The following is a 25,765-nucleotide window of genomic DNA, read 5'->3' on the forward strand; positions in this document are numbered from 1 at the left end:
ACAATTGTTGAAGTATGGAGCAAACCAAGGTTGTTGTAATCTTTGGTGCACAGACTTAAATTCTGGGTCCACTGGCTTAATATTAGCTTTTGCTAGTTTGAGAACACTGCACAAAACTCTGTCGAACGTACGGCTTATCATTTCCAATGACCTAACAAACCGATCCTCAACTTGCCTAAGTGACTGTGGTGCACCGATTATCCATAGAAACATTCCTACAGCCTCCAATGTTGACATATCTCTACTTGCCGTCAACCCATAAGTGTCTACCAGTGCATTATGTAGTTGATAAAATAAGTGAGCACTCATCCTAAACATGTTATAGCACGATGTCACATTTGAAAGTGTCTCATTGACCCACTCAATCCTCGGCACAGTTGGAACCCTTCTTGGAGCTTTATTTAGGTAAGTTTCAGCATACATACCAATTGTAAACAGGAAAAAGGCGACTTCGCGGTTCCTCTTATGAGTATTCATTATCAACTCAATAATTTCATCTTGATTACCACACTCTTCCATGGTGTAATTGTCTTCATCATCACTTGAGTACTCAGTGGAGGAACTAGCATCCTAAATAATGAAAAAATGGAACTGTTAGTCAATCTCTATTGACCATGAATTAGCCATCAAACTGAAACCAACATCAACTTGAGCTGAATTTAACATATAAAAGGAATTCACTGGAATTCAATCAAAGCAACATATACAGCAATTCTGTCAATTCAACATCGAACTGAATTCAACACAAACCAACAACAAACTGATTTAACTGAAGCCAACATCAAACAATAAGCCAACATCAAACAATAAACCAACATCAAACTGAATTCAACATGAATTAAACATTAATCCAACAGATTTAGTTTCAATTCAAACAAGACAACACTCAGTTCAACATCCAACATGGACTACACTACTATCCTAACAAAGACATCTGTATTTCAACATGAAACAAGACCAAACTCCTTCACTTGTACAATTTCTGTTGCTGACACCATCTCAGCAGGAATATGAATTTTGCTTCATCTGTTGGAATGTTCATGAAGAACTCTCTTCTGGTACCAACTTAAAAAAAGGACAGACAAGCAAAGAACTCTATGCTGTTTGGAGAAACTCCACATTCTAAAGCTAGCTGTTGACACTTCTTGATCTCTTCTCTTTCCTTAACCTCTCTGTCAACTTGTCTCTTCAACAACTTCTGTTGGTTCTGATCAGACTGTGACCATTTTTCCACAAAACTATCAATAGCCTGAACAATTGGACTTTTAGATTTTTTTCCAGGGTTAGATGCTGTTGATCTTATGCTATTACTGCTCAGCCTCTTCCTTGTATTGATGCTAACAGGGTTGTCAACAAAATCAGCTGTTGGTTCTTCCTCTTGTTCTTCTTGGTCTTCCTCTACTGCAGGATTGAAGGAAGTAGAACCATCTATAGTGCACTCATGGAAGATCTCCTCAAGCTGGTCAATGTACTCTGGTGCATCACCTTTCAGTTTTTTACATTCCCATTTCTTTCCCTGCAAATCAAGTTAATGTTACCTACCTGTGTGTTTTCTTCCCACCAGTTCAAGAATAGAAAGTCACAAGTATTAACTTACCTTGGTGTTATCTTCCCACCATTGATCTGATGCTGTTACATTTCCATCCGCATCCCTACCCAACCCACTGTTTGTCCACAAAGCCTTCCAGAAATAGTACAGTGTTTTCAACCCAGATAGCCTATTCCTTAACTGCCTCCTATCATGCTTCAATCCAGTCTTTAGATAATATTTTTCTTCAATGATCTTGTATCCTCTAGCTGACATGGTGCCCTTATGACAATATCCTGCTCTAACTTGCTCAACACACAAATCACATAACAAATGTGTATTGGCTTATGACAAAAAAGCCTTGTCACCTTTTATCTAGTTCATGTACAAAATGCCAAGATTGTGGACAATCAGAACAACACATTGGAAAATGTAAACAGAATAGAATATCTACAATCAGGACAATCAAGCATAGTACTGAAACAAAACCAATTCAAGCAACAAAATTGAGTCATATGCATTCATGGCTGCAATTCAATTAAATCACATGACACACAAGAATATGTACATCATACTGTCCATGATAGGGTACACAAGTCACAAGTCAATGCTACAATCATTTCAATGTAGAGACTCTCTACACAAACCGCAGTCCAATCAACAATTTAGAGTCATATGCATTTCAAGCCATCCCTACAGAACCATCCCTACAGAAACATCCTACAGAAACATCCCTACAGATTCCAATCATTTCAAATCCTACAGAAACATCCCTAGTGCCAATCCTACATAAACAACACCGGTTCTAGCAACACAATTGAGTCATATGGATTTAGAAATTGTTACCTTGCTGCCTGGAAAACAACTTCAATGCCTTCAACACCATCTCCATAATTTGCACCATCAAATTCATAGAATCCTTCTTCGTTTGCCGGCCATCCTCCTCGACGACGACTTCCAGATGCACCAGCATAGGAAGGTGCAGTGAACAAAGACCTTGTTACTCCACGACCGCTGCTACCCCTGCTGGATCCACCACCGCCACCGCCACCACAACTTGCGCCGCCAGCTTTCCTACCCACAGCATCGCCACCTCTGCTCCCACCAGCGTCGCCACCTCTGCTCCCAGGACCGCCACCACCTCTGCCCCCACCCCGGGCTCCACCATTGCTTCCACTGCCGCCGGAACCTCTAGCCGCCCCGGATCCACCACCACCTGCGCTTCCTCCTGCGCCATTGCAGGCCATGCGCAGGCCAAGAGAACGGGCGCTGCAGCCTGGAGCAAGACCGCCGTCTCCGCGGAGGATTTCGGAGTATGAGGCGATGTCCGGGTACTCCTCCGCCTGCGAGTTGAGATCCAATGCCTAGAGGCCGGCTTGAGGACCTTGGCAGGGCTCCGCCTGGGAGAAGAAGTTGATGGCGTTGCCGGCGAACACCTCCTCTGGCTGGGAGAACTCGTCGTTGCCATGGCCATCCATGATCTCGAAGAGGAGCGGACCGGATTATGCGGATCTTGGGCGGCTAAGGTGGGAGATGGATGGCGGCTGGAGTATGTGGAGGGAGTCGTGGAACTTGGACAGCTAGGGTGAAGATGTGCAGGAGAAGGCGGCAGCACGGGTGCGGTTTCCTTCGGATCTCAGGCAGCGACGGTTGGAGATGCATGGCGGCGAGGAGTATGCGAAGGGAGTCGCGGTGGAGGAGTGCGGGGAGGAGGTGGCGGCGCGGGAGCGGCTTGCTCCGGATCTGGGGCGGCACGGTTGAGATCTCGGGAGAAAGGGGAAGGAGGAAATGGCGGCGTGGGTGCGGGGGGACGTGGGGGGGTGGGGGAGAGGGGTATTCCAAGGGAAAATGGGAAGCGGGATCTGTTTTAGTCCATTTTAGCTACCCCCAACTGGCTTAAGGATTAGTGGGGGGCTAAAGTTTAGCCCAGCAGATTTAGTTGGGGTGTTTGGGAAGCTTGGTGACTAAAATGGACTAAAGTAGTGCTAAAATTTAGCACCCCTCTCCCAGACACCCCTTAATACAAAACCAACTCGCAATGTTTCTTGATGCGTATGTTCCATTCCAACCAGCTCCCAACTGGTTGTGACTTCCACCTCAACACCAATCTGACGTGACAACTCTTGGAGCTTGTCTGTAAGCTTATTATACGTGGTACTGTACTAGTGAAGCTTAAGCAACACTACTGGAGAACCAACCTTTCATATTGTACCGGTCAGTAACCCCTTTAGTACCAAGCTAAAGCAACACTACCGGAGAACTGACCTTTCGTATTGTACCGGTCAGTAACCCCTTTAGTACCGGACGCCTGACTGTACCGGACGCCTAACTGGTACCGCTTGTTCAGTACTAAATGCCATGCCATTTAGTACCGGCCAAAATGCCTGGTACTAAATGAGCCATTTAGTACTAGTTGTTAGTACCAACTGGTACTAAACTGCGAGACACATTGCGCTGTTGCGGACGGCAGTTTAATAACTAGTACTAAAGTTTATTCTTTTTTTACCATTTTGTTTTAATTTGTATTCGTATCCGACGGAGCTTTTACTAATAATATTACGTTAATATATCAACCAATTCAAATCCAAGTATCACAAGTATCAATCCATTCAAATCATTAACACTCAATAGTTCATACATCAATACTTAAGATCTTAGAGAGAACAAGTTCAAATTCATAAGAAAAAGGGTACGGTAGGAGTACATCCATGCATGCTACATATTTAATAATTTGCTTCACTTATGTAGATATGCCACATAGCTTAAGTCTCCAATCGTTAAGCCAAGAACTTCATCAATATAAGCTAGAGCATGAATCAGTGCACTCTCTAGTACTTCACAAGGATGGTCATATGCACTACCATAAATCGCGAACAATGGAGACGACGTCAACTGCAATGGCATGTAGAAAGTGAGATGAGCCTGTAGCTTAAAATCTCTGGTGTGTATTGGGTTTCCATCGGTGTAACTATAATTCAACACATCTAAGACTTGAGCTAAAATCGCATGGAAGCTCATTGCTACCAAGGTTTGACCAAAGACATCCTAAAAGAAGAAAATGACATGATGAAATATAAAAGATGTAACATAATTAAAGATAAAAGGATGTTTAGATATGTTTCATACCATGTCACATTGATTCAGCTGATAAAGCCTCTCAGTAGTCCTAGTCACATTATTTTCTCCCTCCTCGAGCGCCTTTATTCAAAAATATGAGAAGTCTCACACAAAATACCCATAATCCTTAAGCTATTGTAGGCAGGCATCCATGACAGTCCTTTCAAAAGTTGCCCTACTTGTGCTAATTGACCCCATGTGGCAATTGAAACCATCAAGACGGGTTGTCCAGGTATTCTCATCCGGTTGGCGTGTGTTTCTCGAACAGGTACTTGAAAAGAGATTTTTACTCTTTTAAAATTCTATGGACCAACTATCTCGGATTGCACTAAAGGAGAAGTACCACCTAGAGCTTGGACAACATCTTTTAGCCATCTGTCGATAAGCTACATTGTATATAAGTAAATTTAGAAATTATTCATGTGTAGTAAAAAACCAATTACAAGAAGGAAATAATATTACTATGTTGGGAATTATTCCTCTACTTTGATCGCCTTTTGGCAAGTCAATGACGCAATTAGGGAAGTGAATTCTTGGAGGACGAGCCAACGTTGGCTCCTCGAAAATGTAGTGTCCACAGTGGCCACCACCACGGCGGCCACCTCCATAGCGGCCACCACCACGGCGAGAAGAACTTCCACTTGCCATAGTTAGCTCAAACTGTCCAAATAAAATTGTGATAAGATAATTTGCCACTATTTTTCTTAACTAGTCAACTTTGCCACCAATAATACATTGTTATATACACACATCATATACATTCAAATAAATCTAGGCCATCATTTCATAGCCATCCACAATTCTATCACAATGCTACCAGTGAATATCAACATGTCTTCTAAGAGATATAGCCTTACGTCATAATTTTATCATAAAGAATTATTACTTAGCATCCAATACAAATTGATATCCAATTCAAGCAAAATCATAGCCATTTTATCCAATACGGGTAGCAAAATCATTTTAATGCATCAAAATCAAAATTATCAAAAAAAAGAAAACCTAACCGGGGAGGACGCGCGGTTGAGGCGCGGGAGGGAGAGGCGTGGGGGGGCCCATGGGGGAGGCGAGGAAGGGAGAGGTGTGGCGACACGGACGGCGGCTGGGGACGAGGTGGTGGTGGTCGGGGATGGGGCGACGGAGCACGGCAACGTGGACGGCGGTCGGGGTCGTTACTAAAGTTGCCAAATTGGCAGGAGCAGAATCTGTCCACCTCCAACAGTTTTCTTTCCCGCGCATACTGTCTTAATTTTAATAAAATGTTTCAATCATTACGATAAGGTTGTCATATGTATATATGTATATATATATGAAATAGTAGAGGTAAGAATTCATCACAAATATTAACTAGAGTACATTACATATGAAATTCATCGTACATATGAAATTGTCTGGGATCACCCCACAACACACCCTGAACGGCGCTGGCGGGGACTCTCTCTCTTAATTGACCCAAACCTCATCACCTTCCCCCCTTACGAAGCTAGTGAATAACCGAAGTCAACTATCACGAAGGTGTCCATTCTGTTGTTTTGCAGGCAAGGACTCGCGAAGTTAAATCCCCCATGGAGCTCTCAGCGGTTTGGCTTCGGGAAGATGCCGTGACCAGAAGCCAAAGTTAGCTGACTTCGACCAAAGAAGGCAGGAAGTTTACGAAGGCTTGCTCGGTCTTGATGAAGCTTGTGAATGAGGAAGAGGGTAATCAAGACGGCCCTGGGACAACTTCATAGCAGGACGTCTCCATAATAAGAATCTTGTACAAGGATGGATATGTAATTTCACCGTGAAAGCGACATCTTGAATAGGAACCAAGTTACTGTCCTGTACGGAATATTCTTAGGATGTAGTGGTTGAGTATGGGTATAACGGGGATGCGGAAATGTAACTTTATGGCCCTATAAAGGGAGGTGAACCGTCCCCCCGGGAGGGCATTAATCACTGATAGGATAGCTACTATAACATTTGTCTGAACGGCCACTATCTTCGTTTGTCATAACATTCCTACTATTGTTTGGGAGTACCCCAACATTTGGCGCCCACCGTGGTCTAACTCGTTAAACAGCCCACGATGCCACCACAACGGAAAAGGAGACCCATAGCTCAGAGAGAAGACAACACAGAAGAGTCGAACAAGCCCTAAGGGCTAAGGCAATGAGCAACCAGCCCGCAGCCGAAGTCACCCACCAAAGCCACCAACCTGTGGCAAACGAAGCTGCCCACCGCACTGACGGCCACCAGCCCACAACACCCGAAGCTACTGGCCCCTCCAGCCTGGACAACGAACTGGATTTAGTCCTCCGAGAGATAGAAGAGGTCAAAAGAAAAAAGGAGCAGTTGGAACGACAAGTGCAACACCAGAGGGAGGCTGCGGCCAGGCTATCAAAGTTGAACGAGGCCAGATGGCAGCTAGAAGCACTACAGAAAGAAGTCGCGGAGCTTGAAAGCCCATTCGAGAATGCAAACCAGGCCGCAGCTTATTTTTATCAAAGTCCCACTGTCGATCAGGCACAGCTCCAGCCCATCCTAAACTTCGGCCAAGGCACCCAGCACCACTCACCGGGGGTGTCCCTTGTGGTCGACACAACATCGCCGCTCTCAATAGGGCTACAAACTGCACCATGGCCAACAACTTACAAACCAACCACCTTGCCCCAATTCAATGGGCGCACAGACCCACGGCAATTCTTAATGAGTTACGAAGCCGCTGTAGCTTCGGCCGCAGGGGATGACGTCGTCCTCGCCAAATCATAATTGCCTATGAGGGCGCGGCGTTGAACTGGTATTCACTGCTCCCTCCACACACGGTGATCAGCTGGCACGATCTCAAGACGAAGGTCACTCAAAATTTCCAGGGCTTCCACCACCCCCACACAGCCCAGGCAGACCTCTTTCAGTGCAAACAAAAGGACAAGGAATCACTTGCAGAGTATGTAAGAAGATACGTCCAACTTTGTTCTCAAGCACTGCACATTGAGGAATCTGTAGCAATATCCGCCTGCATCGCGGGCCTAACCCACGGCCCAACAGCGTCAAAACTATCAAGGAAGGAGCCCAAAACCATGACTGCCCTCTTTAGCAAACTCGATGAATACATCAGGTCCGATGAGGACCTCCGCAGAAGAGTGGCGGAACGCAACAAAGAGAGACAAACAAACCAAAACCGAAGCTGGCAACCTTCGCCTTACAACAAGCCTCAAAACCCAAACCAAAACCAAAACCGTATCATGAACATCGAGGGAAACCAAAACCAAAACTAGAGCCAAAACCAAAACAACAATACCCAAAGAGGGGGCCATTCTGGCAGAGGACGAGGTCGAGGAAGACAACAAAAGTCATTTTACTGTGTCAACCATGGCCATTAGAATCATCACAACACAGAGTGGTGCCCCAAAAAGGAGGAGGAGAGAAAAGCTGCGGAAGAAGCTGCGAAAGCAGCCGCGTAGGCGCCCAAAACAATCCACCACACAACTTTTTACCCACACCCAAGCTTCTACCACAACCAGCCTAGCTTCGCCAACTTCCCACAACCGATGACTTGGCCTCTTCCACCACACATACAACCCTAACCAGACAATTCCACAGCACCCCAATCCCAACCCACCTCAAAAGCCTCAAGAAACACTACCTCCACCCCCAAGCATGCCAGCCATAATGCCTAAGCCGGAACCCAACACACAAAACAACAACCAAAATTCCTTGCCTACCTTCGGTATGATAATGCCAATCACCGGAGGCTCCTCACTCGAGTTCGAAAGCAAGAGGCAGAGGCGGAACTACTTCAGAGAGGTCAACGTGATCATTCCCGACGGACCTCCAACAAAGCCAGAATGGGCACACATGCCCATAACCTTCACCGGGGAAGATTTCAAGCTCAAGACAACCTCGCATAACGATGCGATGGTTATCAAAGCATTGATAGCGGGATGGACGGTAGGAAAAGTCCTAGTAGACACAGGCAGCTCCGCGGATATTCTCTTCGCAAATGCACTCAGAGAAATGAACATTGACATGAACACGCTCAACCTAGCTGACATCCCGCTCCTCGGCTTCGACGGAAAGCCAGTGAAGGCCTTGGGAAAAATTGCCCTCCCAGTCTTGTTTGGGGACCGTGATAATGCGAGGACACAGCACATCACCTTCGACGTGGTGGAGATGCATTACCCCTACAACGCAATACTGGGCCGTGGCTTCATCACTAAAATGGACGCAACAATCAGGCAGTTGTACCTATGCATGAAAATACCCACCCTCAAAGGGGTCATAACGGTGTACGGTGATCAGCAAATGGCAAGGAACATAGAAAAGGGGGTAGCCTCGGGCCAAAAGAATGTCTACCATCTAGCCTCGTCAAACAAAGTTGAAAGCCTAGCAAAACAAAAGGCCCACGACGAGCCTAAGAGAGATAAAGAGAAGGTAGAAATCAGTGCGGACGGTGAAACAAAGCGGGTACTCCTAGACGGGTACATCGCAGACAGATTCATAACAATTGGGGCGAATCTCAACCCAGATGAAGAGCGTGACCTTGTCGAGTGCCTCAACAAGAACAAAGACATCTTCGCTTGGTCCGCAAGTGATCTAAAGGGAGTGGATAGGGAAATCATTGAGCATAGCCTCGACATCAGACAAGGAGCTCGGCCAAAGAAACATAAGCTAAGAAAAATGTCCAACGAGAAAGTCCAAGCAGTAAAGGCCGAAGTTGACAGGCTACTTGAAGCCAACGTAATCAGGCCAATTTAGTACCCCGACTGGCTAGCCAACACAGTACCAGTTAAAAAGAAAAATGGCAAATGGAGAATGTGCATAGACTTCACATACCTCAACAAGGCTTGCCCAAAAGACGACTACCCTTTTGAAAGAATTGACAAGGTGGTAGATGACGCTGCAAACAGCGAAATGCTCTCACTACTTGACCTCTTCTCAGGGTACCACCAGATCAGAATAAAAAAAGAAGACGAAGGCAAAACAAGTTTCGTGACACCCTTTGGAACATTCTACTTTGTCTGTATGCTAGAGGGGCTAAAAAACGCAGGCCAAACATTCTCAAGAATGACGGCAACAGTCCTGGACAGTCAGCTTCGGCGCAATATCTTGACCTATGTAGACGACATCATTGTAAAGAGCACCAAACAAGGCGACCACATCACGGACCTCATAGAAACATTCGCTAACCTGTGGTCAGCCAACCTAAAGCTAAACCCAGACAAATGTGTATTCGGAGTCCAAAGGGGAAAGATCTTAGGTTGCTTGGTAACGACGAAGGGCATTGAGGCCTACCCAGACAAAATCAGGGCGCTAGCCAACATGTCAGAGCCAACATCACTCAAGCAGGTACAACGGCTCACAGGCAGGGTCGAGCGCTAAACCGCTTCATTCCGAGAGCAGCAGAGCAAAGCCTTCCTTTCTTCAAAGCACTCCGAAGCTCCAAAACATTTGGATGGGGACATGAGCAAAGCAGAGCATTCCAGGACCTTAAGGAGTACCTGCATTCCATGACGAAGCTATGCCCACCAGAGCCCAAGTCACCACTGCTGCTGTATGTATCAGCCTCAGCAACAGCTGTCAGTGCTGCGTTGATCCAAGAAAAAGAAATCGAAGGCAAAATCAAACAGATACCAGTTTACTTCGCATCCGAAGCATTGAGTGGTTCAAAGATGCATTACTCTGAACTGAAAAAAATCGCATATGCATTTGTCATGGCAGCATGGAAGCTACGACATTACTTTGAGGGGCATAAAATAGTCGTGGTAACCAGCCAACCTCTCCATGATCTCTTCTCAAATAGAGAAGCTTCTAGCCGCATCACCAAATGGGCGTCTGAGCTCTCGGAGTTCGTCGTCGATTTTGAAAGGCGCACGGCTATAAAATCCTAAGTGCTGGCTGACTTCGTCGTTGATTGGACCTCACCTAAGCAAGAACCAAAGCAGCTAGAAATGCCATGGGTCGTCCACTGTGACGGAGCATGGTGCCGTAAAGGAGCAGGTGTCGCAGCGGTGGTCACCTCGCCAACAGGCGTCAGAATCAAGTACGCAGCGAGGCTGGACTTCCCACCAACTGCGAAGTCAACCAACAACACCACAGAGTACGAAGGACTACTCCTGGCCTTAAGAGAAAAATGAAAGCCATAGGGCAGCAAACATTCGTCATCAGAACAGACTCGAAGGTAATCCGTGATCACATCGAGAAGGATAGCGAAGCCAAAGAACCAGAACTCATCAAATACCTCCAGGCAGTCCGAGCCATGGAAAAACATTTCAAGGGGTTTGATGTCAGAAACATACCGAGAGCACAAAATGACGATGCCTACAAGCTCGCAAAGGCAGCAGCGGAAGGCGAGCCAATTCCACCAGATACATTCTACAAAGTTATAACTTCGCCCTCAATCAAAGAGAAGATCCAGCCACCATCAACGCCATCCAGTGTTACGACTAGCGAGCAAGCATAATGGCTTTCCTCAAAGGTCACTTTGAACCTCAGAACGAAGCTAAATGCACACGCCTAAAGCAAAGAGCAAGGGGCTACGCAATCATTGAGGGGCAACTATACAAAACAGGCATCTCAACACCATGGCTTCAATGCATCGACTACGAAACAGGCAGCGGACTGCTCAAAGAAATACACGGCGGTTTCTGTGGAGCTCACATTGGCTCAAGAGCCCTGGCAGGAAAAGCAATTCGACAAGGGTTCTACTGGCCATCAATACACACGGACGCACATCTGCTTGTACGAAGCTGTGAAGCATGCCAAAAAACAGCAAGGCAAACACATGCACCCTCACTTCCCGTCCAGCTCATACCACCCTCGTGGCCTCTCTAGAGATGGGGGATGGACCTAGTTGGTCCACTGCCAGCAACACAAGGAAATTGCAGATTCGCAGTAGTAGCAATAGACTACTTCACCAAATGGGCCGAAGCCAAACCACTCGCCATCATCACATCAGCTTCGGTGCATAAATTTTTCTGGCAAAACATTGTCTGTCGGTTTGGAGTCCCAAGGGAGCTAACCGTCGACAATGGCAAGTAGTTTGATTGCATTTCGTTCACGGACTTTTGCGCCAGCATAGGCATGAGATAAAATTCTCATCCGTATACCACCCACAATCAAACAGAGCTGTGGAAAGGGCCAACAGCACAATATTTACAGCAGTCAAGAAATGTCTCTTCGATCAGAAAAAGGGCAAATGGGTCGATGAACTCCCAAGAGTCATATGGTCCCATAACACAACACAATCCAGAGCAACAGGCTTCACCCTATTCAGGCTCTTATTCGGGGCTGAAGCTGTAACACCTAAAGAAATAAAAAACAAAAGCCTAAGAGTCCTCAAGCATGGCGACGTCGACGAAATCACCAGAATAGAGAAAGACATGATCAAGCTTGACATCAATGAGGCCATTGAGAACCTGGACAAATACCAAGAAGAAACCCGAAGATGGAAGGATCAACGCATTCGAGAAAGATAGATCAATGTCGGTGACCTCGTCATCAAAAGGAAGAAGAATTGGGAAAACCCAGGCAAACTGCAAGAGGCCTGTGAAGGCCCTTACATTGTCGCAAAGAGTGGCAGACCCGGCTCCTTCCATCTCATAGACCAACAGGGAAACGCTCTCCCACACACCTGGAACATCGACAGTCTACGAAGATACTACCCATAATAGTACACGTTACCTCCGGCCTGCGGAGCTATAAGCAGCGCCGAAGGCAACAAAGTGATTTTACCCTTTTCTTTCTCTTTTAAGCTTACCTCGTTTGTAACATCATAGATTCAGGTCTGCACTCTTTTCCTTGCTAGGGGCTCCATAACGGAGGCAAGGTTTTTAATGAGGCAGAGCCATGTACACCTTTCCTACAAAGAAAGAAAAAAGATTTCCCCTAAGAATGCTTTTTGAAAGCAACAACAAGTTGCGTGACCTCGCGTCGGTGCGCAAAAAAGTTTTTCGTTTAAGAAAGCAACAACAAGTTGCATGACCTCGCACCGGTACGCGGAGGAGTTTTTCGTGTAAAAAAGCAACAACAAGTTGCGTGACCTCGCGCTAGTGCGCGGAGGAGTTTTTCGTTTGAGAAGCAACAACATGTTGCGTAACCTCGCGCAAGTGCGCGGAGGAGTCTCTCGTTTAAAAAAGCAACAACAAGTTGCGTAACCTCGCGCCGGTGCGCGGAGGAGTTTTTCGTTCATTTCGTTTGAGAAGCAACAACAAGTTGCGTAACCTCGCGCTAGTGCGCGGAGGAGTCTCTCATTTGAAAAAGCAACAACAAGTTGTGCGACCTTGCGCCGGTGCGCGGAGGAGTTTTTTGTTCATTTCGTTTGAGAAGCAAACAACAAGTTGTGTAAAATTGCATTCCAACACGCAAAAAACAAGCCTCTCGTATACAGCCTCGGCAGAGGTCCAACGACGTTTTTTCGAAAGAACGTGCAAAAGTTTCTGTGACCTCGCAAGAGAAGAGTCCTCAAGCACAAGTTATCTAACCTCTCTCTCGCAATGTCGCAAAAGGGGGGGGTGATGTTTTTCGAAAATACTTCCAAACACGTCCACTTCTAGAAACAAGTTACCACGCCAACCTCGCACGAGATCAACCAACGTAAGATCCAGCGACGCGTACAGTTATGGTTGAAGCGACCGCAAGTCGCTGTATCAACCAGCTCTCGCAACAACTAAGTCGGCGGGTTGCCCCATATGGCAACCCAGCTTCGACTTATCTAAACTTGCAGTTAGCCCACGAATAGGCGCAACTAAACTACAAAATTTTAACCAAAATGCACAGGCACATGAGTATTTCATAAGGCATAACACAATCGAAAGTACTTGACCTCGTCACCTTTACATAAAAACAAAAAATAAAGACAAGTCTATAAATAAACAGTCTACTCCGCAGCATCCCCCTCTTCGTTAGTAGCACTAGGCTGCGAACGAAGCTGAGCTAATCGCTCGCAAGCCAGCCTCTTCACGTATTCCTGCCCGGAGGATGACCACATACGCTCGAACAAATTCTTCTTCGCATTCTCCACAACAAAAGACTTCGTGGCGCATCCAATATCTTGGGCAGCCGGCACAACATAACTGTCCTCAGAAATATTCTTAATATGCTCGCATCCTTGTTGCTCCAGCAAGTGAAGGGCACTTTCCAGGCAGAACATGGCGGAGTAGTCGTTTAGGCCCTCAAGAACCTCGGGGAGACTCTTGACCTAGTCTAGCAACCATTCGAACATGCGCTCACATCCTTCGTCCAATGGGCAATCATCGGGTTCAGCGCCAAACACACCAAGGGAGTACCCCAACATAAATCTTACATAAATAAGATACTTAGACCATAGGATCGTCCACATTGTGATCGTTAATCATCGCAACATACAAACTACGATTAATATCAATAATGTCGATTCCTAAGAACCTATCGACATAATCTAGCACATATATGTATGCACTATCCCTAACCTTGTAGGGCATATGGAATGTCTCTCCAAATTTTCTCACAGAAGTTGTGGATGATGATAAGATAATATCAGCTTGCCAACCACCATGTACTCGACCCGGGTCAGCTCTTGTGAATGTCCAGCCAATGTTCCCTAATACCTGATGTAGGACGTCTTTTAGACCTTCATCAGCATGCATGAAACCGTTATACAGTGCGTCCTTGAGTCAAATGGTAATCAATAAAAGTGTTCGTATACATATTGCAAATCATTACAAAAATAATGACTAACTGTAACTTACATACAATGGGCGATATGCTCGTGAAATCCATTTATGCATTTGTGTGACGTCTGGCTCATCGTATTTGAACGCTTTAATCTTGACTGTAGTATAGAAATACGTGGTTTGTTTGGTGTTCTATTTGGATCAGTGCTTGCCTCACAGCACTATATGCGACAACATGTGGCTGTTGTGCGGCAATAGAATTGACATGGATAAGAATCGTTTGACCAAGTCTTTGCTCTCACATGCCTGTAGAATTAATGGATAAAGAAACCACATATCTTCCTTCTGTCGGACTCGTTTGTTCATGTAGCACCATAGGAGCTTGTTTAGTCACGTTAGTTATTACTTGTCGTAACCACTCGAATTGTGAAACAAGCTTCAATACAAATTATAAAAAACATTTATGATGTAATGAATAATAAAATTAGTATTAGAGTACAAAGGGTGTAAGTACCACGCTTCGACGTAAGTGTGGTTGTGTAATAAGAATGGGTCCATGACCGACGGGGAAGGAAGCGCCAACAGGCTGCGCTAGGGGATCGAGGGAAAATGACAGGACATATGGTTCAACAATCCTATAAAATTTTATCAAATACATATCATTCACATGAGATACAAAAATTATTGGTAAAAAAATAGAATTATTGTCAAATTAGAGTGATATGAAAATTACACCAAAAATCCTAAAATCAACATTTTTTTTCCTTTCATTGCATACCGTTAGCACACTGAAAATGCTGCAGTAAAACTCTCCATTCTCCTCAATTTAAAATACTCTTCGTTCTCCTCATTCTAAAATACTCTCTATTCTCCTCATTCTAAAAAAATTAACAAGTAAGATAAAACTCATTTTAAAAAACACTTCATTCTCCTAAATCTAAAATACTCTCCTCATTCTAAAAAAACGCTTCATTCTCCTCATTCTAAATAACTCTCCTCATTCTAAAAAATTAACAAATACTCAACATAAAACTAATTTCAAAAACAGAATCTCCTCCGTTCTCATCATTCTAAAAAATCAACAAGCTCAGTACTCCATTTGTAACATAAAACTTATTCTAAGAAACTCTCCATTCTCCTTATTCTAGCTAACATAAAACTCATTCTAAAAAAACTCTCCATTCTCCTCATTCTAGCTACAAAACATAAAACATAGAGTACTAACCATGAGATGAGGGAGTTGCTAACCTTTACCTCCTCCCCTAAGGTCAAGTGAAGAAGAAGCCCGAGCTCTCAGTCAAATAGTTGAGCTTGGGCTCTGGGAGGAAGAAGTAGCTCATTTTATAGTGTTATCTTTAGTACCGGTTTGGGTTACATGTTAGTACCAGTTGAAGATAACAGCCGGTACTAAAATAAACACCATTTAATACCGGCTCGGCTTCCTGACGAATCTAAGCCGTTGATCACGCAGTTCACGTGCCGCCATTTAGTACCGGCTAAGACTCCAAACCGGTATTAAGGGGTTCCGGTGGTATTGTGCGTGATGACCGGTACTAACACCGCGCATTACCTGACGTGTGGGATGAATGCTTAATTTTCTAGTAGTGCAAGCTAATTACGAGCTGCCCAATCTGGAAACGTGTCCCGAATAACGTGCGCAGCGGAACATGTGCACAATGCTGAACCATTTACTGCTCCCGGTCCGTCTTCATCCGTCCATCATGGTGGCAGCAACTGCTAACCACCTAGCTTGCGTATTCGATCATGTCTCCTACGAGCCGTATCCTTGTACCGATGCTTCCGGACCTCAAGATACCAGTCGATCGGAGAACTCTATAAATCCAGGGCAAGGTATCCCAAGTTTCTCGCTTGACATCTCGCGGTGAGCCAGCCACGCATGTACAGCAGCAGCCGCAAAGCCATGAGTTATCTGTTCCAGACCAGGAGGAGTGACGCGACGCAGAAAAAGCCAGCGTCTTCAGAAGAACAGCAGCAAAAGGTACCAAGCGGAAACTGTTGATTGATGCCCTTCCATTAATTTCCTAGTTACGTTCGTACTGTCGATGAAACGATTCCCATCTCAGCCGTCTCAATTATGTTGATCTGAACCCGCAGATAGATGATGTCCGGGAGCTGCTGGGCGACCTGCGGACGGAGATGCCGAGCTTCCTGTCGGACGGCACCATCCGCCGGTTCCTCCGGGCAAGGAACTGGAGCACGGAGCAGGCGGCCAAGGCTCTGAAAGAAGCTGTCAAGTGGAGGCGTCAGTTCAAGCCAGAGACGATTTGTTGGGTACTTGAATCTTTCGTCTCATATATGGGGGGTGTTTTGGAAATAAATTAATAAGATATATTCATTGGGCAACTTTTGAGTTATATGTACTTGATCTACTCTTGATCAGTCCTTGTGTTAGTATGTTATATACTTATGTTGAGCATGGTTAAATTTCTGCTTGGAATCAATTGTTAGGAAGACCTTGCTGGCACTGAGAACGAGGTTCGTAGAGCCTATATACCGGACTATCTCGACAAGAATGGGCGAACTGTGTTTGTGGTTATGACGTCAATAAAGGTCAGTTTAAGTCTGGACTCTGGACGCATAATATCGCTTTAATTTAATACAGTAGTTAGGCCTGAAATATACACAGTTAACTTTACACACCCAACAAAAGCACAACTGCATGCCCTTCTAAAATGGCATACATCAAAAAGTTTTTACTTTGACTAATTGTGATTATTAATATGAGCAATATCATATTGTTAGTAGACCTGGGTAAAAAGACACTTCTATATATGTTATGATTTTTCGTATATGTTCTAAATATGTTACAGTTATGTCTCTGAGACTATATCTTTCCCTTAGAAACTTGAAGAAATCATAAGAAATGGATTTTGTGTTAGTCTGAAAGCCAGTTGTTTACACACACTTGCTCTTTAATTTGGCTCCAATATTGTTAGATATAGTTTATATGTCTGCATGACATGCATGATGATTCCAAGCACATAGATAAAATTAGTGTAATATTCGGAGTACCCACTCTGTATGTCCAAAAAATCACATGAGGTTGGTGTACGAGAATCTAGTTTCAACAATTTTATTAGGCTCCTAATTCTCTTGAGAGATTCTAATTTTCTACTTCCTCTGTGCGGCACGTTTTCTCTTATTGGCATGGTTCCATCCTAGATGGACAGGAATATTAGTAGCATACATTCTTTTGGTCCAAGTATGAAGAGAGATTTCAGTTACCAAGCACAAAGATACACGATCAGTTGAAATAAAACTTCACCCTTTTCTGTTCTTTGTGTTGTAGCTAGACTTGGTCTTGTTCATCTTATTTACTTGATTTGACATGTGCAACAGAGCTTAACTTCAACAAAGGAACATATAAAACAGCTAGTGTATAACCTGGAAAATATGGCCATGAACTCAGAAAGCGCACAAGAAGAGAATGTTATTTGGATGTGTAATTTCCGTGATTGGACACTATCATCTACGCCATTGTGGGAGAGCCGTGAATCACTGCACATAATTCAGAACTATTATCCAGGGTTGATTAGAACAGCAATTCTCAGCAACCCACCGAAGATCTTTGAATCCTTCTGGAAGGTATTTGCAAACTATTTATCAACTTATCTGTATATAAACTAACTACAAATAAATTCCTATTCCAAAACAATGAGGTTTTGTTAAGAATATAGGTGGTCAACCATGTTTAATTTAACTGTTGTCCAGTGGTTTGAATCTGTAACATTTGTCAAGTAATTTGCATAAACTTTTTATAAATTGTCGTTAGGATTAGTATGTATATCATCAGTGTCTTATTCAAAACATCATAATTGAGTCATAGTTTATGAGAACTGAAGAAGATGTTTGTAGAATGCTTTTTAGGACCTGATTACATTAAATCAACACAGTAACATATTTCTGCATTGATTGAGGATTTGTTTTGTGAATATTTAGTATGATATATGACACACTTCTCCTTGTAGATAGTAAAACACTTCATCGAGCCGACATTGCAAGAGAGAGTGAAATTTATTTACAGCAACAATTCAGAGAGCCAGAGGATAATGGCCGATATGTTTGACATGGACAAACTGGAGTCTGCATTTGGAGGAAGAAACACGGCTAGGCTTGATATTAACCAGTATGCTGAAAGAATGAGAAGACGGGATCAGTTAAGAGGAACTAACAAGCACGCAAACGGCAACATCTCATCTTCCTGACCAGGAATACTGAAACCTTGTATCTGTTTGCAATGTACTGAGCCATGTAAGCTAGATTCCATGAAATAGCTTAACAAGCTCGATAATTGTGAGCGCCTAGGAGGTTAATAAAACGTCCCTTACGTGCCTTCATGGTTTGTTATTTGGGCTTCTCAGTAAGTTAAACAGAACGTGAGGTCTGTAACACTAGAAATTTCTAAAGCTAAAAAAATAAAAAGGTGATAAAACTTCGCAGTACCACGCTTTCGGTCCGCCCCCAGGCCTCCCACTGTTTTTTTCCGCCACCCTTCTCCCAGTTTTTCTTCCTCCCGTTCACCCTCCCTCCTCACGACTTTTCCCGTTCTTTCTTTTTTTTCTCTCGAACCGCAGCCGCCGCCTGTCCTCGAGCCTGTTCGCTTCAGCTTATAAGCCGGCTGAAAAGCTGAAACGGCTGATTTGTTGTGAGAGGAAAATACTGTTTGGTGGCTGATAAGCCGACTGAATAAGCTGAAGCGAACAGGCCGCTCCATCGCCATGCGGCCATGCCCGCGCCGCCGCCATCTCCCGTCCTCTCCGCGCCTGGCGGCCGGCGAGGCTGCGGCACGAGCTCCGGCGAGCATCCGCTTGCTGTCCAGGCTCCGTCCTATCCGATCCCCTTCCCGCCATCCCACCTGACGAAATCCCCACCCTCGTCGCCCCTGCCGCCATCCCTTATGCCGTGTGAGCGGTGTGACCGGCGGCCCCGCAGTCCCCCGCAGACGCTCACCGGATGGAGCTCCCGCTGCCGTAGATAGATACCGGAGCGGGAGGATGGGGGAAGACGACCGGGATCTGCTCCGGGCATTCTCTGACGTGAAGGCATCATTGTTCGTCTTCCTGCTGGCGTCCCCTTCTTTCTCTCTATCTCCTGCTTAATTGCCATTAGTTTCTTTAGTAATTTCTTTGTTTGGCAGGGTGGATGGCAGTTCACCTCAGCAGGGGGCCACTGAAGGAGTCCATGGAAGCACTGGAGATCACCGAGACCGACGGTTAGTTCAATTGCTTGATACGGTCCATTGACTGGTATTTGTGATGGTGCTTCTAGGGTGTTTGATGTAATGCGCCTGAGAAGTTGTGTCTGTACAATGCAGGGAGGTTGTTATGCATGATGGGCGTGCACCCGACCCTAGGTGGAGCAACAAAGTGGTCGATTCACATTTTAGATGTACATGACATTTTTTATGTTTTCCTTGCCAATTAGTTCTATCATGCCTTGTTATTTCATTTTACTATGGCCCTGGAAACTCTATCCTTTCTTAGGTAGAGATAGTAGCACATTTCTGTGGAAACAAGAAAATCAACTAGGGTTTATCATGAAGGTTCATCATGAATTTATACAATCTTTTCAAAATGAGATCAGAATGCTAGCAATGTGTTATGACCTGCATTTGTACCTTCTTTTGCAGAAGGGAGAGGATCTTTTGCCAAATAGAGATAAATCAAACTTATTTTCACGACAACTATAACAATCAGTTTCAGCTATTCCAAACAGTATAGGCCAATTCATGATAACCAGTTAATGTTCAGGTATTTTTAGAAAGTTGTTCTGTAAAATGACTACTCTAAGTTTTCTGATATGATACTGAACAGTAGATCTGTAACACTTCAAAAAGATGCTTTGCTTATGCCATTGTGTGCTACACAGGGTTGCAGGTTTTAATTACATTATTATTCACCAATAGTGATCAATTTTTGATAAAGAAAATGACTGATTCTTGAAGCTTTTAAACTGATGGTGATTACTGTGACAAATAACATATATGTTTCTTCTTGAGAGTGACACCAGTATATTTGTTTCTCTCTTTCTTCGTAGGCGTGATATATATTTTTTTTTATTAATTTGTGTCGAATGGAAAGTCTCTCACTAAGTATGTCTTTTTTATCCGGTTTGTATGCAGGAACTGATATTGTTAGATGTATTTGTGCGTATGTATGGAAGGGCATGTGCCGTGGCTTCAAGCCTGGCATCCCCATATATGGTTAGATAGAGATAGGAGATCTTGTCCGGTTCTGTTTCTATAAACCCAATATCTTCTCACCCCTATATATATGTAATCTCTATCTCTGAATCTAACCAATCTATTGTTCCACATAATCTTTCATGGTATCACGAGTCTAGGTTCTACCAGATTCACCTTCCGCTACGTAGCACGCCGTCCCGGCGCCACTTTCTGCACCATGGCCAGCGAACTTCCACCGCCCGCCTCATCCTCTCCTTTCAACCTTGCTGACTCCAACTAGTGCGTCGCCGATGCGAAAGCACAGAAGCGCGCCACCGCCGATCGCGAGACCAACGAAGCGTAGGCACGTGCGGGAAAGGAGGCTTGCGACGTGGCTCTTGCCCGCGCCCTAGCTGCTGAACAAGAAGCCGTTGACGCTGCTAAAGATCGGGATGCAGCCGACGCCCTCCTGCACCGACCCCGGGCATGCTGCGCGCAAGTGTGCCGCTGCCGTTTCCCCTAACGAAGACGCCCACGACAACACCGAAGACGACGGTGCCTTGACGTGACCTCGGGCTTCTACCCTCACTGGCGATAGTCCTTCCTCCTCACCCTTGGTAAGTACTCCCTCAAGGATCATGTCCTCGTCGACGCGGCCACCCCCGACCCTCCCTATTAGGAGCGCATGGACTGCGTCATCAAGACGTGGCTTATCGGCGTCATCTTTTCCGACCTCAACGACATTGTGCTGGAACGCAACACCACTGCTCGTTGCGTATGGCTCGCCATCGGGTCTCAGTTCTTGGGCAACCGGGAAACTCTAGCTCTCTTCCTCGATGCCTAGTTGTGCCACTTCAAGCAAGGCGATCTCTTCGTCGCCGCATCAAGGGCATGGCAGACACCCTCGGCGACTTTGGTGAACCCATCTCCGATCACACGCCTGTCCTCAACATCATCCGCGGCTTGAATGACCGCTTCACGGCTCTTGGTCTTCACCTCCGGCGTAGCAATCCCTTCCCCACTTTTTTGCTGGTGCGGAACGACGTGCTACTGGAGAAATTGATCATGGAGCAGAACACTCCCGCCACCACCCTCCTTGCTAGTTTTGGATCTGCCGGCAGCAAGCCGTCGTCGTCTCCACCAACACAGCAGCCGCCGAAATCGCAAGCAGCCTTCCTCGGACTCTGGGGATGGCAAGCACGACAAGCACACTGGCGGCATGAACCAGGCCCCCAACACCTAGGGCAACGGTGGCGGGACCAGCGGTGCGTCTTCTGCGGGAGGCTCCTCGACGGGCCAGGGCTCCACCGCCTCCTAGCCCACCTACCATAAATCTTGGTTCGGGTCCATCCACATGTGGCTCGGATCACGGGGTCCCTCTGCTCCTGTGCGCCTCGCTGGCCTGGTCTAGCATCCTCAGACGTTCCTGGCAGGCGGCTAGGGACAATGGGTTGGCGGGCAGGTGCAACAGCTTGGCGCCCAGGGATAGTTCCTCGATGTCCAGGGATGGGGGGGAGGCGTCCTGGGGCAGTGGCCGCTCCCCCGGCCAGCCTACAGCCCGGTACCTACTGGGCCTTGCTAGGATCAACAGGCGCTTGCTGTGAACTTCAACATGATGACTCTCCAGCAGCCCCAAAATAATGAGCGGTACTTCGACTTGGGCACCATGAACCATATGACCTCCGACGCTGGTTCCTCAGCTCCACCATCCTATTTTCCTTCATCAATTGTTGTCGGCAATGGCAATTTGCTTCCTGTTATTTCTACTGACGTCTGTTTCACCTAAGCTTCATCTTAATAATCTTCATCTTAATAATGTTCTTGTTTCTCCAAATCTTATTAAGAATCTTATTTCCGTTCGCTAGTTCACCTCTGACAACAATTGTTCTGTGGAGTTTCACCCTCTTGGTTATTCTGTGAAGGATCTTCCATCTAGGAGAGAGATTGTGAGGTACGATAGCTCCGAGCCTCTTTATCCTCTCCAGCTGCCGGCCTTCGCCTTTCATGCCGTCACCTCACTTTTGCTTTGGCATCAGTGTCTCGGTCATCCTAGTCCTGAAGTTTTGTCTTGGCTAGCACAGTCTACCGTCGTCTCGTGTAATTAAAGTGCTAGCAACTCTCTATGCCATGCTTGTTAGTTAGGTCGTCACATTCATCTACCATTTCATGCATCCTCTTCGAGAGCTACTCATAATTTCAAGTTAATACATTATGATCTTTGGATATCTCCTATTCTAAATGTTTGTGGCTTCAAATGTTATCTCGTTGTTCTTGATGATTGCTTGCATTATCTTTGGATGTTCCCTTTATGACTTAAGTCTGACACCTTTGCCACTCTCGCTAACTTTTTTTCTTACATGCGCACACAGTTTGGCGTGACCATGAAAGGAGTTCATTGCGACAACAGCCGTGAGTTTGACAACGATATATCACGCGCGTTCTTCCTCTCTCATGGAATACATCTGCGCATGTCTTGCCCCCGAGCCTTACGTTGAGTCGAAGAATCAGGCTTAGGGTCAAACCAGCTTTTGCCCATTTTACCCTCGGAGATCTTGAAAAAGAAAATACTGACCAACGGGTATGGTACCCGCAGCCCCCCGAGCACTTAGGCGATTCCTGTCGTTGAAGTGGTCAGCAATCTGTTGAATGCAATAGCCGTTGGGTGTTTATTGCGATTAATACGCGATTAATCTGTCCGTTGCGCAACTGACGCGTCGAAACCGGAGCTGGCGGAGATAAATCTAGAAAGACCCTTTTCGGTTGCTGTGACGCCGCAAGGGTATTAGATCTGTTCTTCCTCCTCCTCTGCGCCTTCGCTCGCTGTTTCACCGCCGCCAGTGCCGCCGCCTCCGCCATTGCCGCTTTTTGAGATAGATCCGAGTGGAAGCCTCTTCCTTAACTTGAGGTTGAGTCCATCGAATGCGCTCCAAGAAGATGGGCAAGAAACCCGAGAAGATCCAAGGCAAGGCTCCGACGATGGGCAAGGTCAAATCCAAGAAGGGGAAAGAGTTGGTGCTGCCGGCGCCGAAGGTGGGGCCGTCGAACCAGACTGCTCCGCCGCCACCTCGGGTAACTTGGCAACACTCGGTGATGAAGGAGGAAGCAGTCCAAGCGCTAGTTGATGCCAAGCTCCTTCAGCCGAAGGAAATCCTTGAGTGGCGCCCCGCGTTTCCCAATGCGTGGCAATTTGAGGAACATCCCGCCGAGATGGTGATGCTTGCTCATTTTGTGGAAAGGGGACTGGCCGTGCCTACCTCCGACTTCTTCAGAGGTATTCTCGAGTACTACAATCTTCAGCTCGTCCACTTGAATCCCAATGGAGTACTGCACATGTCTATATTTGTACATCTGAGCGAAGTTTTTCTGGGAGTACCTCCAAGTCTCGAGTTATTTAGGAAACTGTTCCGTTGCAAGCCTCAGCCGAGTGCGCAGCGGACGGAAGTCTTTGGAGGCGCCGGGTTCCAGCTCAGGAACTCGAATGCGTATATTGAGTATAATCTGACCGACTCCCATGGGGATTGGAAGAAAAGGTGGTTCTACATCGGGAACCATGATCCTCGCTTGCCTGTGGTGACTGGTCACGCGCCCAAGCATGCGGAAAACTGGGTAAGTGAGCACGAGGACACCCCTGAGCTTGATCTCCTGATGCAGCAGATCACCGAGTTGAAGGTACTCGGTTTGACTGGGATCAATGTGGCAGCCAGCTTCCTGAAGAGAAGGGTCCAGCCACTTCAAAAACGTGCTCACTCGGGAAGTGAGTACGGAGGTCTGAAGGATCCATCGCGTATGTCTGATGAGGACATATCTGATGATGACGTAGAGGCGCTGCTGGCTAAGTTTTTTAGGAACTATGAGGGAGTACCAGTAATCCCTGCAGCCCTTCGCTAGTATGAATCCTGGTACGAGCCAGAAGTGGTAAGTATTTTCCTCCTGACTTGTTCTTCTTTGACTTGTGATTCTTGTTGCTGACACTGATTTGTTGTTTGAAGTCCCGAGTTCTTGTCGGCTACGTGGCACAGTCGAAAGAAGAGTCGGAAGCTGTTGTCGAGGAGTCGGAGGACGAGCCTTCACCTCCTGTTAAGAGACGCAAAGTAGTCCGCAAGATGTCTGCGGCTAAGTCTGCTTCAACCCCTGAGAAGGCTCGGCGTACCAAGGTATGTAGTCGGTAACTTGTGTATTACTGATGATCTTGAATTTGTTATTGATGTGGTGAATCTTTGTTTTTGGTTCGTAAAGGCTGCAGATGAGGTCGTTTCTGAAGAAATGGCCGTGTCCGACCCTGAAGTCGGTGATGCGGTTGTTGACACGGTGCCGGAGAGGGTGCTATCAACAGAAACTGTGGTAGCCCCCGAGTTAACCGCGCCAACTCAGTCGGCTGCCATGCCGCCCGTTGCTGACCAGGCGGTCCTTGGGCTGCCTGCTGGAGTAGCGGGTACAACGAAGGAGGTGTCACCAGTACTTGCTACTGGTACCTTGCTGTCCAATGTGATCGCCAGTGGTAAGCGTTGTCCCTTCTGATTGTTTTTATTTGAGTAGTACTGGAGTCTTGACTTCGGTTTTGTAGGTCTTGGTGAGAAGACGGTGCCGGCAGCTGTTCCCGCGGCTCTGAATACTCGGCCGCCTGTCGCCGAGAAGAAGCGTGTGCGACTGCCGCCGCGTTCAACCCGGTGAGCCTCCTTGTCTTGTTGGATGTCGTTGGATTGTCTTAAAATCATGTAGTGACACTTTTTTGCTGCAGAGATGCAGAGGAGACTATCCCTGTAGTGATAGTGCCGGATCCCTTGACTACAACATCTGTTCCTTTGGAGGACTTTATTGTTGAAGAGATACTCGAGGTTGACGCCGGTCGTCTTGGAGCTACTATGTCGATGCTTCAAGACATCTCTCAGTGGAGGTACCTGCTGCTGCATCAGGCTCGGGGAGTGCCGGCCTATCATCATCCTCTGGCGGAGCGCTGGCTGTTGTTGAGAAATCCAAACAAACGACTGCTCCAGGTAAGTGCCTGTAATTTGTTATTGTAGTCGTAGTCGGTAGCTGATATGGTAAATGTTGTAGGTGCTTCTCTGGGTACGATTCCTCATCTTGTGGAGAGTACCCAAAGGCCAGTACTCAGCCTGCCTTCTGACTTGGAGTACCAGAGGGCCATTGATGTTTTCCGGGGCTTCCAGGTAGATATTGTTGATGTTATTGCATGACCTGAGTAGTTTGTGAGGCTTGAAACTCACCACACCATACTCGGATTTTTTCAGGAAAGAAGCCATCAGTTGGAGCAGGAATGCGCCCGACTGACAGAAGCTCTTCGGG

At 46.1% G+C, this 25,765-nt stretch overlaps 2 protein-coding genes across 2 annotated transcripts; one reads left to right on the forward strand and one right to left on the reverse strand.

Annotated features, from left to right (window-relative positions):
* Window positions 1-305: 305 nt before the first annotated feature.
* Window positions 306-1,804, reverse strand: LOC101755122. The gene is made up of 4 exons (XM_004963866.1): window positions 1,598-1,804; window positions 1,169-1,516; window positions 426-570; window positions 306-310 (listed from the first exon to the last, which is right to left on the reverse strand). The coding sequence occupies exons 1-4, from the start codon at window positions 1,802-1,804 to the stop codon at window positions 306-308; spliced, it is 705 nt and encodes a 234-aa protein (XP_004963923.1).
* Window positions 1,805-16,115: 14,311 nt separating this feature from the next.
* Window positions 16,116-18,740, forward strand: LOC101758481 (random slug protein 5). Its single transcript, XM_004962463.3, has 5 exons — window positions 16,116-16,276; window positions 16,393-16,569; window positions 16,747-16,848; window positions 17,638-17,883; window positions 18,267-18,740. The coding sequence occupies exons 1-5, from the start codon at window positions 16,175-16,177 to the stop codon at window positions 18,501-18,503; spliced, it is 864 nt and encodes a 287-aa protein (XP_004962520.1). The 5' UTR covers window positions 16,116-16,174; the 3' UTR covers window positions 18,504-18,740.
* Window positions 18,741-25,765: the final 7,025 nt, after the last annotated feature.

The sequence above is a fragment of the Setaria italica genome, chromosome III (assembly GCF_000263155.2).
Source record: "Setaria italica strain Yugu1 chromosome III, Setaria_italica_v2.0, whole genome shotgun sequence".
Lineage (NCBI taxonomy): Eukaryota > Viridiplantae > Streptophyta > Magnoliopsida > Poales > Poaceae > Setaria > Setaria italica.

Bases quoted from the DNA above. Each gene is read 5' to 3' on its own strand.
- LOC101755122 (XM_004963866.1), bottom strand. From the start codon at position 1,804: ATGTCAGCTAGAGGATACAAGATCATTGAAGAAAAATATTATCTAAAG. The intron at 1,517-1,597 runs GTAAGTTAATAC...CTTGATTTGCAG, and splicing joins GGTGGGAAGATAACACCAAG to GGAAAGAAATGGGAATGTAA. The intron at 571-1,168 runs GTTAAGGAAAGA...TTCATTATTTAG, and splicing joins AGAGACAAGTTGACAGAGAG to GATGCTAGTTCCTCCACTGA.
- LOC101758481 (XM_004962463.3), top strand. From the start codon at position 16,175: ATGTACAGCAGCAGCCGCAAAGCCATGAGTTATCTGTTCCAGACCAGG. The intron at 16,849-17,637 runs GTCAGTTTAAGT...CATGTGCAACAG, and splicing joins TGGTTATGACGTCAATAAAG to AGCTTAACTTCAACAAAGGA. The intron at 17,884-18,266 runs GTATTTGCAAAC...TTCTCCTTGTAG, and splicing joins TCTTTGAATCCTTCTGGAAG to ATAGTAAAACACTTCATCGA.